At 34.3% G+C, this 13,962-nt stretch overlaps 1 protein-coding gene across 1 annotated transcript in view; it reads left to right on the top strand.

The window, feature by feature from the left end:
- LOC121062876 (contactin-associated protein-like 4) overlaps positions 1-12,300 on the top strand; it is an 87,903-nt gene extending 75,603 nt beyond the window's left edge. Inside the window, 3 exon segments of the mRNA XM_040543162.1 lie at positions 5,634-5,852; positions 6,218-6,289; positions 9,679-12,300. Of these exon segments, the coding sequence (XP_040399096.1) occupies positions 5,634-5,852; positions 6,218-6,289; positions 9,679-9,872 (485 nt within the window). The 3' untranslated portion in view covers positions 9,873-12,300.
- Positions 12,301-13,962: the final 1,662 nt, after the last annotated feature.

Genomic DNA, 13,962 nt, shown 5'->3' with positions numbered 1-13,962 from the left:
AACTCACGGGTTGAGATAAGGATGATTTAATTAAAGGAAAAAAAATAATTATTAAGGAAAGATTATTATTAATTAAACAATTTAACTAAACAATTTAACTAAACAATTAACAATTTAACTAAAGGGGAAAAAAAGGAAAGGGGAACAGGGAGGGGGAAAGGGAAAACTAAACAAAACAAGTAAAGGCTATGTGGAAGTGCAGAGGAAAGAAATTACTCTCTACTTCCCACAAATGAGCGATGCTTGACCACGTCCTTGAAGCCGGGCCTCAACGCACGTAGCCGGTGTTTGGGAGGAGGACAGACGTTTTCACAACGAGAGCCCACCCCTCCCCTCTTCCTCCTTTTTCCACCTTTTATTGCTGAGTGTGACATCATATGGTATGGAATATCCCTTTGGTTGGTTTAGGTCAGCTGCCCTGGTGATGTTTCTTTTCTCACATTTTTGCCCACCCCTAGGGGGGTTAGAGAGAGTCCTGATGCTGTGCCAGCACTGCTCAGCAGCAGACACAACACTGGTGTGATACCATTGCTGTTTTAGCTGCGAGTGCAGAGCACAGCACTGTACGGGCTGCTGCAGGGAAAGTTAAAATCCCAGCCTGACCCAGTACAACATGGGGATTAAACGAGAGAGATTTGAACATGAAATCTTAAGTGTAAGTAATTTAATAGGCTAATGTAGAAAGACGGTTGTGTTTCAAACTCAGGAAGAATTGGAAGAAATATTTTGAGTGTATAATAAAATGAATACAGTGATAATTGTTTTCATATTTCCAGTAACTGAATGATAATTTAAAACATATTAAATAATTACATTTAAAGATCACATTTATAGGTCTTAAAAAAGAAAAATCAAATTATTGATTGTGATTGTCTGAAAGAGTCACAGTGTGTGTCACTGATCTGTTTTCTGTATAGAAAAATAATTAGAGGACTTCTAACATGAATAGAAATGTAGTACTTTTGAAAAATAGATGTTTTTTGTACAACATACAATCCTGGAAAGAAATGTTATGTAGATAGGCACAAAGAATGGAAAAGAGAATGATACATTTAAGCATATATTTAAAGCTGTATTACCTCAAATAAACTACTGGATTAAAAATGTTTAAAATCTTTCAAAAGCTCACATATTGATGATAAAACCAACTAAGGAATTGATAGTATTTTGATGTAGTGTTCTATTGTGGTCACTCTCAGATATAAGTAATACCACAGTGACTATTACAGAAGTAAAGGATTTGTTGTCTTTTTAATGAAAACCCATATAAAAGTTTGTATTATTTTACTTTAAAATATATTTCACAGAATCATGGAATGATTTATGTTTAGGTCATCTTGTCCACTACCCTTGCTCAAGCAAGGCCACCTGGAGCCAGTAGCCCAGGACAATGTCCAGATGGCTTTTGAATACCTCCAGGACGCCACAACCTCACTAGGCAAGTTGTGCCAGTGCTGTCACCCACACAGTAAAGAACTGGTTCCTGATATTCAGAGGAAACTTCTGTGTTTCTGTTTGTGCCAATTGCCTCTTGACCTGACACTGGGCACCAATGAAAAGAGCCTGGTTCCATCCTCTTTGTGCCTTCCCTGTTTGATTATCAATTGCCATTGATAAGACCCATGCTCCCTATCTTTCTTCAGGCTGTCAAGGTCCCTCTCAATTGCAGAATGAAATTTCAGTGTATCATCAGCCACTCCTCCCATTTTTATCATAGAATCATGGAATAGTTTGGGTTGGAAGGTGAACCTTAAAGATCATTCCAAATCCCCTACCATGGGCAGGGACACCTTCCACTAGACCAGGTTGCTCCAAGACCCATCCAACTTGACCTTAAACACATCTGGTGATGGGGCATCCATAACTTCTCTGGTCAACCTGTTCCACTGCTTCACCACCCTCTGAATGAAGAATTTTATCCTAACATCTAATCTAAATCTTTCCATTTTTAATTTAAAACTATTACTTCTTCATCTATCACTACACTTTCTGAAAAATTATAGAATCAATAGAATCATTAGGTTGGAAAAATCCTCTAAGTTTATCCGCTCCAACATTTAACCTAGCACTGTGAAGTTCACCATTAAACCATGTCACTAAGCACTACATCTACACAGTTTTTGAAGACCTCGAGGGATGATGACTCAACTACTTCCCTGGGCAGCTTGTTCCAATACCTCACAACCCTTTCAGTGATTTTTTTTTTCCTAATATGCAAAATAAACCTCCCATGGCACATTTTAAGGCCATTTTCTTTTGTCTTATCACTGAATGCTTGGGAGAAGAGCCTGATCTCCACCTCCAGCTCCTTTAAGCCTGCTCTCCTGTCGGCCCCCTTTAGGTACTAGAAGGCTGCAATGAAGTCTCCCTAGAGCTTTCTCTTCACTACTTCCTCGGCCTGTATTCATAGGAGAGTTTCTCCAGTCCTTCGATCACCTTCCTCCTCCAGACTTGCTCTAATATGTCCATTAAATTGTTTTATGTCATCTGCAAACTTGCTGAGGATATACTGTACCCCACCATCCAAATCATTTATGAAGATGTTAAAAAGGACTGGACCCAGTACTGACTCTTGGTTAAGCCAACAATTACCGGCCTCCATCTCAACCTTGCACCACTGATCACTGTCCTCTGGGCCTGGCGATTCAGACAGTTTTTAATCACCTTCCTGTCTGCCTATCTAGCTCTTACATCAACAGCTTGTCTATGAGGATTTTGTGCAAGACAGTGTCAAAGCCCTCACTGACTCCACGTAGACAATACTCACTGGTCTCCCCTCATCCATCAGGCTGGTCATTTCGTCATAGAGGCTTATCAAGTTGGTCAAGCATGACTTCCCCTTGCTGAATCCATGCTGACTACTGCTGATGATTTTCTTGTCCTTCGTGTGCCTTCATGTCCTTCAAAATGCTTTCCAGGATTAGCTGTTCAACATTTAATTCAATATAATGGAATGTACACTCTTAGAAAAATAGCAATCTCATTTGATGGATATTTTAAAGTAAAGACCAATGTTGTCTGTTCCAAAGAAACTGTGTGTAAAAAAAATAAATAAATGGAAGAGAGCAAAACCATGTAATAACAATGTAATGGGTGTTTGTGTGTGCATTCCCCTCCCCAACACCCCCCCCCCAAAAAAAAAAAAAAAATAAAATCATGTATTTCTTGTACTTTGAGATGTCATTTAGGAAAAACCCTCAAATCTTAATGTAAACCAGAAAGGTATGGATTTTTCAAGGATTATCTTCAGTTGGAGAAACAGTTTTCTGAACTCTTCTACAATTACACATAGCTCGAGTTTTCGTTAAAAACAAATCTAAGTTAGCCACTGAACTAATTTTTAATTCACATAAAATGAAAGAAAATATAAAATGAAAAAAATTAAATGAAATAAAATAAAATAAAGTAAAATAATAAAACAAAACAAAACAAAACAAATAAAATAAAATGTGATCTTTCTCACCAGAATCCAAGAATTCCAATTTAAAGACTTCTGAATATGTCTTACATAACATTATTACAAAATTGTTAGAGAGATGGAGTGTCTGGTGGTTTAGTAGTGAGGGAAAAAAAGAGGAGTTCAGAGGACAGAAGCCAAAGGGTTTCTCTTGTTTTGTTTTGTTTTGTTTTGCTTTGTTGTTTTTAATGTTTATTTACTTTCTAAGATGATACTCTATCTGGAAGCACCCCACACTGTAGGAAAGCCGTAGAAATGTCAGTTCTTACAGTAACCTGCTGATGAAGTTGTTTACTTCCACTGAGTAAAGTCACAGTTACCCAGGAGAGTTTCCTAGGTATCCCCACAGTGAGTGTGTATTGCTGTGGGGGGGGTGATATTCTTCAAGAGCAGTTGTTAATCTTTCCATGACAACTAAAATAAAGGTATGCTTCCAGTAAGCTTTGCTTAGATCTGATTTATCCACAAAGTTTCACCACTTTAAAAGACTGTGTGATTTTTAAGACAATTCAAGTAATATTTATAATTATTGCAGGAATAAATATATATATATATTTTTTTTTCCAGTGCTGCAGTGACAGAAATGCTAAATAATAGTTACTTTAAAAAAAATCTTATTATTTCTCTGTATGAAGCTTTTGTAACAATTTGGTATTTCAAATAAAGCTTTTAAAGGTGTTTTAGAAAGCCTTTAATATATGCCTGTTAGAGTAAAATATGCATTTTTCACACGGCTCCCATAATTTAATGTACATATAATTGCAGTCCAGAAAATTTATACAAAACATTTCAAAATCTGTTGTTGTTTGTTGTTGATGTTGTTGTTGTTTGTTTGTTTGTTTGTTTTCCCATCAAATTTTTAATTTAGCCAGCCAAACTCGTCAAGGCTTACTTCCAATAAAGATGCTTTTCAGGATAATCATTTGGGAAGACCATTCCATGGTCTTATGATCTTATCAATATTCAGGGATTTAGTGGTGATAATTTACTTGATGAAATAATTGGGCTGGCAAAATATTTGCCTTCTAATAGTGTATTTTTTCTGTTTTTATCATTTTTATTGGTTTGAATGTATGTATGTATGTATGTATGTATGTCTCTCTCTCTCTCTCTCTCTCTCTCTCTCTCTCTTTCTACTTATCAGTGTGACAAATGACAGTTCCACAAATAACTCCCACTTATGACTCCTCATTTCTGGATTTGTACTGTTGACAAAGCAGCAAAAAGTCTCAGTGAGAGAAATATCTATTGCTCCCTGTTAGTCAATTTGATTTCTTTACTGACTTGTTTGTTTGTTTGTTTGTTTGTTTTCATCAGTAAACTGCTGAGATAAAGAGCAAATTAAAGGAAAGACCTCTGAAGTGTTCTGAAGTGCTTTCAAAGTATATTCTTTTTTTTTTAATAAATAATTATTTTGTGAAATATTTTTCAGTAAATTTTCCTCTGATCAACTACACTCAGTTAAAACTAACATCAATGATGTATTGAAACATACAAACTTTTCGATCCCAGTATGGATATGTGTTACTTTGACAAAACATTATCTCCTCCTGCTCACTTCAGTTTGAATCTAAGTAAACAATAGTAAAATAATTTTGCATCTCTTTATGTTCCAAAAACAGTAACAGTATAGTGGCATTTATATTACCACACATTTACCACAGAAAACAAAACAAAACAGGATAAACTTGTATGATTCAATGGAAATCTGTGGATACATGCATAATTACTTTTAACTCTAATAAGTACTTTTAATGCAAAAATCTTAGCCATGATAAAATGTTCATACCAGCAGAAAACTATTGAATAATTTTAAGATTTTGTATCAGTCTGTTCCAAGCACATTGTTAATAACACCAGGTGAAAATTTAAATATGAAAGTCAAACGTGTATTATGTTTTTTCTACTAAGAAGATTAAAATTAAAAATCTTACGATTGAAATAAAGACAACTGGCAGATTAGGAAAAAAAAAAAAAAAAGAAGAAAAAAGAAAAGAAAAGAAAGAAAAAAGCTCAACAAGAGATATAAAACAAAATAAGAGTTTGGAAGAACTTGAAAAAAAATTGAAATCTTCAGCATCATAACAGTAGAAAGGTCAACTTATATGAAGTAACTTCTGTTATTTTATTTTCTGCATTTGCATTATGATTGTGTTCTGTTCCATTTCATTAACAGAAAACAGTGATGTAGACGAGGAGACAATGAAGGCAAACTCTCAGGGTTTTATTGGATGCCTCTCTTCAGTGCAGTTCAATCACATCGCTCCTTTGAAATCTGCATTGCACCACAGCAGCTCAGCCCCCATCATTGTGAAGGGACGCTTTACAGAATCCAGCTGTGGTACTTTAACTGGAGCCGACTCAACATTGAGTGAAACAACACATTCATTCGCAGGTAGCAAATGTTATCAGTTTTTATGATCTATGAAGCAAAATCTAGAGTGTTCATGACTTGAGTAATTTCTTTTACTTTTCTGGCCCTCACCTGCTACTCCCCCACCCCATGGGTTATCATCTTAGAAGCAGTTTAAAAACTAGTTCACTTTTATATATTCTTACTTTCTTTTTTCCAGACCTTATCTTTTCCTCTGAATGTTTACATTTTTCTTTTTATCTTTATAAAGTATTATCTATATCACTGCTCTTCTTTGCATACTTATAGTTGCATACCACTGCCATTGTACAGTATGTGACCTGTAACCAGTTCAGAATTTCTCAAAAACCCTCCGTTTTTCTGTATTTTTTTTTTCTCTGCTGCAGATCATTCTGGACCAATAGATGAGAGAGAGCCCTTAAATAATGCAAGCAGAAATGACTCTGCAATTATTGGAGGTAATATAGGCTACAGTAACTCTACTGAAACCTTTTCCTTCCTTTTTTTTTAAAAAAAAAAAAGAAAAAAAAAGTGAGTCTTTCAATGCTGAATTGAAGTCAGTGGTAATTTTGTGTGCATAAGAAAACTAGCAGAAAAGCTTAATTTTATTACAAGTCATTGGAAAGACAAAAATCAAGCAGTGTTTTAAAACGCAGTCAGAAACTCTTATATTTTGTTATTAAATAAAACTATGCCATAAGTGTTGCTATACATTGGAATATTCTATTGAAATACCCAAAACGCAAGGTACTAAGAACGGGTTTCCAAACTGCATAATGTTAGTGTCTATGACTTAAATTATTTGGATATGTTGTGACAAACAGTCTATGTTTAAGAAAGAAAAATCATTGCTCCTTGGTTATGCCAAAGCATTAGATTTTGCTACACAATCAAGTTCAAAATGAAGAATATCTTCCTTAATAGATCTGAACAGTACAGCTTCTTCTTGAGAAAATTGATTTTGCACTGCTTGAATGAATCCTTTGACACTTCAAGACATTTCATTTTGGTTCTGCATGTGGAAAGGGATGTACTCTTATAAAGAGTAGCATTTGTTCAGTAGACTGATAATCAGGATATGCATGTTCTATTACTGTGTTTTCCTGACTGACCATCCTTGAGCAGAGATCCACCTCTGTTACAGTGGAGAACCCTACCAGTTCTGTCTGTTTAGAAGAAACTAAGAGCTCTCGAGAGAGCCTTAAGAGAGATAATTTGGGATCACAGGTCCTCAGGAGAATTTCAGTTTCTGCCACCTGTATTGTATATATTATATTACATGCACCTGGGGCAAGTGTATGGCTTTGACAGTTTTAATTTATTTATTTATTTTTCCATTGAGGAATAGCATTGTCTCTTGTGAGAATTTTTCCCCTGTGAGTATTTCTGTTTGTATTTGATTTTTTTGGGGGGGAGAAAGTGAGGGAAGAAGACCCTCACCTCTACTTTCCACTCATGAAAAAGGTATTTTTGCTGTATAATTCATTGGTTCAATTTTCATTAGTTACTACAACAGGAAGAAAGTTTGTTTAGAGAAAGGTCATCCCCCTTGATCCTTTAAGTTCTGAATGGGTTTCATTTTATGGGTTTTCAGAGCCTCAGCAGACAAATGACATAGAGGGGTTCAGCAGAACAGAGCTGCCAAGGCTTCCCACAGAGTATAAAAGTATTTAAGACTATGGAAGGTGAAGTTAGATCACAATCTGCACTCACCTGTGTTTCTGCCATTTAAATAATTATGCCTGTTCTAGTCATTACTTGCTAACAGTATGTTGCATGGCCAGACAAGAACTGACCACACTGGTGCTAAAGCTACTAAAATAAGAGGTAATAAAACCTTGTAGATTCCATGCTCATAGAATGATGCTTATGTCTGTATATTTTTATACACAGAAACTTTAAGAATTTTACCACTGAATTCACTGAGGTCAGAACATAAATACAGTTTCTGAGTTCTATTTTGAGTCTTAATTCTGTCAAAAAGTACTTTGCTGTTGCAAGGAAAAATAAATAAGTAAATAAATGTATTTAGATAAAGATTACTTTATATACTAGGCAATTTGGTGTGGGTGAGGATTTTAAATTGCGCTAAAAACAAAGTTGTTTTTGAACTTCAAGATACAATAGTTACATTTTTTGTTGTTTTTGTTTTTGTTGTTTTAAGATAATAATAACCTTGCAACTGTATTTTTATTAAAGACATTTGGGAATATGCACTCACAGTTTTTGCACTGTTTAAAAGTCAAAATAAAGCAAGCTATATAACACTTAGTATAAGTCTAATGTAAGTACCTTTAGAACAATATAACAGAATTGTATGACTTCAGCTAACTCAGTCAAAGCATGTTTATAGACAGGCCCTTACAGGTACTATGACTGTGAAACAATAAATATTTACTCAGATTTTAGATTCTGTTCCAGAGATAGAGATAACACACACACGTCTGTACACATAAGTCTGTATTCCTAACATTAAAAGTGGCTGCTCATATGAGAGAATTAAAAAAAATTGACAAGTGCTATACTTTTTCCTTGAAAATGGATGGTCTGTTCTCATTTACAGAGCTAAGGGAATAGGTATTTTTATTTTTCTTGCAATAGTACCAAGGCTATGCAATGGATTGTTCTTTCATCTAGTACATCTGAGTCACTGCATTACAACTCTTTCTCAGAATGTTTAGTGTTTTTTTTTTTTTTTCCCTGCAGCCTAGTCTTGCTTCCTGCTACTTTTACAAGCATTTTCTACTTCCCTTCTGTTTCTTTTCTCCTCAAATTCCTCTCCTCAACCTCTGATACGTGAACTTGAGGGCCTGAGCCCATTATGAGAGGATGGATGAGGAAGGGAGGAGAGTGCTGGAAGTACATAAACTCACACGTAGCTCTGTGGGAAGTATCTCTTTCCTCACTATTCCTAATCTGCTGGACTAGGAACAGCATACCCTGGTGCTTATTCCACACAGTGTCATGTTAGGTATGCGATTCATACTGGCAAATTCTTACATAAAGCTTATGCTTCTGCCCATCTGTTTTCTATCTCATCAGCTAGAACAGCATAGTGCAGGTGGCTGTATTGATAATTATTTTGCCCTATTAGATGGAGTTGTTAAAGTTGTTGGAAAAGAAAGCTTACACAATGCCAACTGTTTAGGTAGGGACCCTATTTATTTAGGAACCCCAGTGCATGTAGCTATTGAAAAACACACCTACTATGTCAGATCAAATCCCACAAACCTAAAAGGAAGGAACCAAATCTATTTTATCTTAAACATGAAGTAGGCCTTGCTTTTTATATTTTCTTATTTTAACTTGTATCTATTTATTACATAAGACAGTTACAGAGATAAGAGCCCTAGCTGATGCAGAACATGAAAGACTCTTCATCCCATTATAATGAGCCAAAGGCAGTCAAAGAGAGTTGGGATTTTCTTCTACAAGGCAAAACAAGTATTAGAATTTCTGTCCCACTTAGTCTGAAGATAGGCAGCTATAAACACTCATCAGTTTCCACTGTAGTCCCTGTGATGAACTGTTCTACTTTTCTTTTATAAATTCTTCTCATGAACTGCACTGTTTAGTCTGGACCACTCATCTATGGTCTGAATTAATTTGTGTGTAGTATTGGATATGAATGGGGCTAATTCTGTGTTACCATTTTTACCATGAAGTGTCTGTGGCTTTTCTTTTATGGTGTACATAAACAGAGCTGATATGAGGACCTCGTTCAGAATTCCAGTTTTCTCCTTTTTTTCTAACCCTGTTCTCCTCTGTCTCTCCCTGATCCATATGCTATTACTTGCCTATGCTATTTCTTGACTTTTCTTTCCTTTTTTTTTTTTTTTTTCCCTAGGTGTGATAGCAGTTGTGATATTCATCGTCCTTTGCATCACTGCCATAGCCATACACATTTATATAAAAAAAAGCATATACTCAAAAAATGAGACAAAAGGATCTGAAAATGAAGACAGTGCTGAATCTGCACTGAAAAGTGAGCTTACTACACAAAACACTGCCAGTGAAAATCAAAAGGAATACTTCTTCTGACTGACATTCATAATTTAATTTAATGTAATAATGTGACTGTCTCACTTTCTTGATAAGCCAGGGGATCTCAATGGACAAGAAAGCTCTTACACTCTACAGTAAACACAATGGATTTCAGACCTGTTATATTGCATAAGTTCAGTCTCAGTGATTGGTATAGGGGCTTCTTAAAATTACATGCTGTCTTAGCTATTATACTGTAAATGCATTTTATGTAACAGTGAATTAGATATTGTAACCAATTTCATTGTTGGTAGTTTCCGACTGTTCTGATGTGACCTTCTGCAACTGAAGTTTAACGTACATCTTGAATATTATTTATAAATGAGAAAATTGCTACAAAGCTGTTCTAATCCTTCTCTTTGAAATATAATTTTGGAATTTTGGTCAAGGTGAAAAGTAGATTCTAATAGTTTGTGTTACTAAGGAAATTCTTTTTATGTTGCATTATAGTGATCCCTCGTACTTCCTCAACCTGAGAATGCCTTTTGAACTGCTGTTGGCTTGTGGCAGAATCTGTTTGTGAGCCATGGATTTAGTTGTCCAAAACAAATTGCACTTCTTTCTCCTGGGAGGTGACCAGTGCCACCATTGTCTTTTTTTGCTGTTGTTGTTTGACAAGTCTAGCAGGACTTAAAACAAAAGGGTGTACAGTGTGTTGAAATGCTGTAAAATCTCTTTTTGGTTTTCACTCACTGTCAAGTGATAGAATCAAGTTAGACTCATACATATTCTAAGAATTTTAATTCTTAATATAATTAAGATAGTAATTAAGATATAATTATTAAAAAATAAGAATTAAAGAAAATTAAGAATTTTAATAAAACTAGGACCAAAAAAGACAAAACTTTTATTTGGAAATATCAATTAAAATATTAACAATGGTTAAACTGCCATGAGTGAAAGCACATAATGATGATCGATATTATTCTCCCTAGAAATTATTACTGTTTCTTCTGTGAAGTTGTAGTGGTCTGTACATCTGGCATGCATTTCCTGAAAACATTGTGTGTGTGTATGATCTACTCGAGACCTCAAGATTAAGTTGTTAAAACTTACAGTTACTTATGATTATTACGATAATGAAATAGGGAATTTAGAGTCTAGCACAGTGGCTGCTACTTTAATATTTGTTTCTTCAACCATAACAGTACCTACACTAGATGAGATAAGGTCTGATTCTAGCACTAAAAACTAATCAGATGCTTACTATCCTGACAGAATAAAAATGAGTTGCTTGTGATGTTGTATAAACAAATTATTAGATATGAAATATAGGCTTAAGTTGTCTAAACAGAAGAATGTAAAGCTACCATTGACGCCATAGGGTCTCTGAAATATCTATGTGGCCTTGTAAGAATGTCACGAGATTGACTGAAGGTATGTGTCCTTTGGAAAAGACATCTGTGAATGAAGTAGAATACATCAAGGAATCTACAATAGCACCATATACCAATATTTAGGTAACTAATTCACAAAAAAGACTTTGTTGATTTGTTGTTGTTGTTGTATTTTTTTTTTCCATAGGAGACTGTGTGCCTAGAGCTAGAATCTAAGGAAGGAATCAGGACTTCTGTGTCCTTGTAGACCTGAAAGTTTAAAATTTAAAGTGTTTTTCAAACTCATTTATACCTATTCCCATTGAAAGCAATGATAATGGTCATTGCTTTGCTCCTCTTTTAGTGAGAAGAAATAGAGTTAAACCTAGGCTCTGAGGCTTAGGAAATGTTTCTCATAGATGCCCAAAAACATTATAAAAGCATGTAAACCTGATATGGTGTTAAGAAAATATTAATCTTTACATTTATTTCCATATATAGTTGTTGTATATAGAAATGTGATGGAGAGTGTGATAATATATTTTAAAGCTTGTTTTCTTCTATCAATCTTTATTTTTGATTCTCAGAATTTTACACTCCATTTTCTGCTTCATTCTGCTCATCTTTTCTTCATTTTTAGGAAAAAAGTATTTCCCTTTTTTGGTACTTGAAGGCTCTGAAATCAGAAATTTTTCAGCTTGATATGCACTGTTTCACATTCTTCTCAATTTTGCAGTTCTAAATGCATCTCTAGTGTAAGACTAAGGCTGAGTCTGAGGATCTAGGATCAAGAACTGTGTATATACACATCACGTATGTGTTGCTGTGTTCCATGACAATAGGCTAGGAAGGTAAGGGAAGAATACGGGACAATTCTCAAATGATGAGAATGGATGAGAATACTTTATTTATTTATTAATTTATTTTTAGATCATGCACTCTTAATTTGCTACTTTAGTTCCTGTCAGTCTAGCTAGATACTTTGAAGAGCGAATTATGACCCTTTCTCTTCAAGGATCTGACCTAAATTGCATTGAATTGAAGAAGAGTCCTTCCATATTCTCCTCTGAAATTCAACCTTCAAAATCTCAAGGGGCTTTCCCTTCATATAAAAGATATGCCAGGGTACACCTTTTCATGTGACTCGTATCAACAATACTATTGAAAGACATAAGAATCACTGTTAACAATTTTAATTCATGTGGGATGTAATACCCATGTGGTGGGATATAACACCCATGTGGGACAAAACTTTTATGGCGGTGGTGATTATAATATATTTGATTAACAAAACAGACATTTTGAATGAACTATGACAGAGAGAGAGAGAAAGAGAGTAAGAAAACGTATCCACATGAGGACAGGCTGGAAGTATGTAAATCTAACTTTTCAGTCATTTGATTTTACTTCTATTTGTTTGCTTATTTTTATTGTATTTCTTGATGGAGAGAAATCTCTCTTCTGTCACTTCATTTTCCTCCAAATGGATAATTGTTTTCTTTCACTATTCTTTCACTATTCTTTAGCATTTTTAAAGGGAACAAGAAGTCAAAAGCAGAGTAAAACCCATATTTCACTAAACAATTAAAAAAAAAAAGTGTGTATAAATACCTGTGTGAATGGAACATTATTTCATTCAAAGACCTTTTTACAGCATTTTATTTTGTGGAGGATTCTAAGGGGATAAACAAATTAATTTTGTTGAATGCAGATCTATCTGCAGGTTTGTAACATACAATAATTATATCTCTCTAAAAATGCAAATGCTCATTTTCATCTGTAGAAAGAGTGATCATTTATATGTCACCTGGATTCAAAATTTACAGGTTTCAATTACTAAAAATATATATAATTTTCAACTACTTGCTGCATTTCTATGGGTACAACAAAATGGTAGCACTGAGGTGCATTGAGACATCATACTTCATTGTGCTGTCCCTTTTTTGAAACTCTATTCCAATGTGTGACCTTTCACTTCTCTGATAATAAAAGAAACTTTTTAAAATAAGGTGAGGAAAATATTTTTTATAAAATTTGTATTAAAAAGTTTAAAACTGACAACAATATACTGATTTTTTTAACAGTAAAAATATGTAGAAGTGCACATAATATATTGGTGTCTGGTTATTTATACGTAATAGAACAAAGTGCTAATGTAATGAACTTCCTATGTATTGACACACTTTCTGTAGCAAACATTTTTTTTTAAGCATACAAAAAAAAAAAGCACATATGTTGGTGTATTAAAAAAAATATGTCTGTGGGCACTAACTAGAAAGGGGTCATAATATATACTTAACATTTAGCACAGAAATATAATTTAGTTAGGTTTTGTAAAAAACATCTTCCACTATATCCACTGTAGATTAATAATAAGTAACAAGCTAAGTGCATGATTTAACATGAAACATACTAATAGTCAATATAAATTTGCAACACCATTATTTATGACAGTGGCATACAAGGAAAAAAGTTTGAAGGAAAAAAAAAATCTAGAGAAGAATAAGTTGCAAATTTAGATTTAGATACCAGTGTGAGATAAAATCAGAAAATGCAACTACTGAAGGTCTGCAGAGGACCAATAGGAAAATAGAGTTCTGAAATAAAATGAATTACCTTGAGAAGTAATTGTAAAAGTTTACACAGGAGATTGAGTTATAGCTCCATAAGGCATGTGATGCCACAACGGAACACTGATCTTTGCAACAGAAAAGTATTTGTTAAGTCAGAGAAAAATGTTTAAAAAAATGTCGGAGGAAAAAAAAAAAAAA

This window comes from Cygnus olor (assembly GCF_009769625.2).
Source record: "Cygnus olor isolate bCygOlo1 chromosome Z unlocalized genomic scaffold, bCygOlo1.pri.v2 SUPER_ZH, whole genome shotgun sequence".
Lineage (NCBI taxonomy): Eukaryota > Metazoa > Chordata > Aves > Anseriformes > Anatidae > Cygnus > Cygnus olor.
This window is presented reverse-complemented; position numbering and strand designations above follow the sequence as displayed.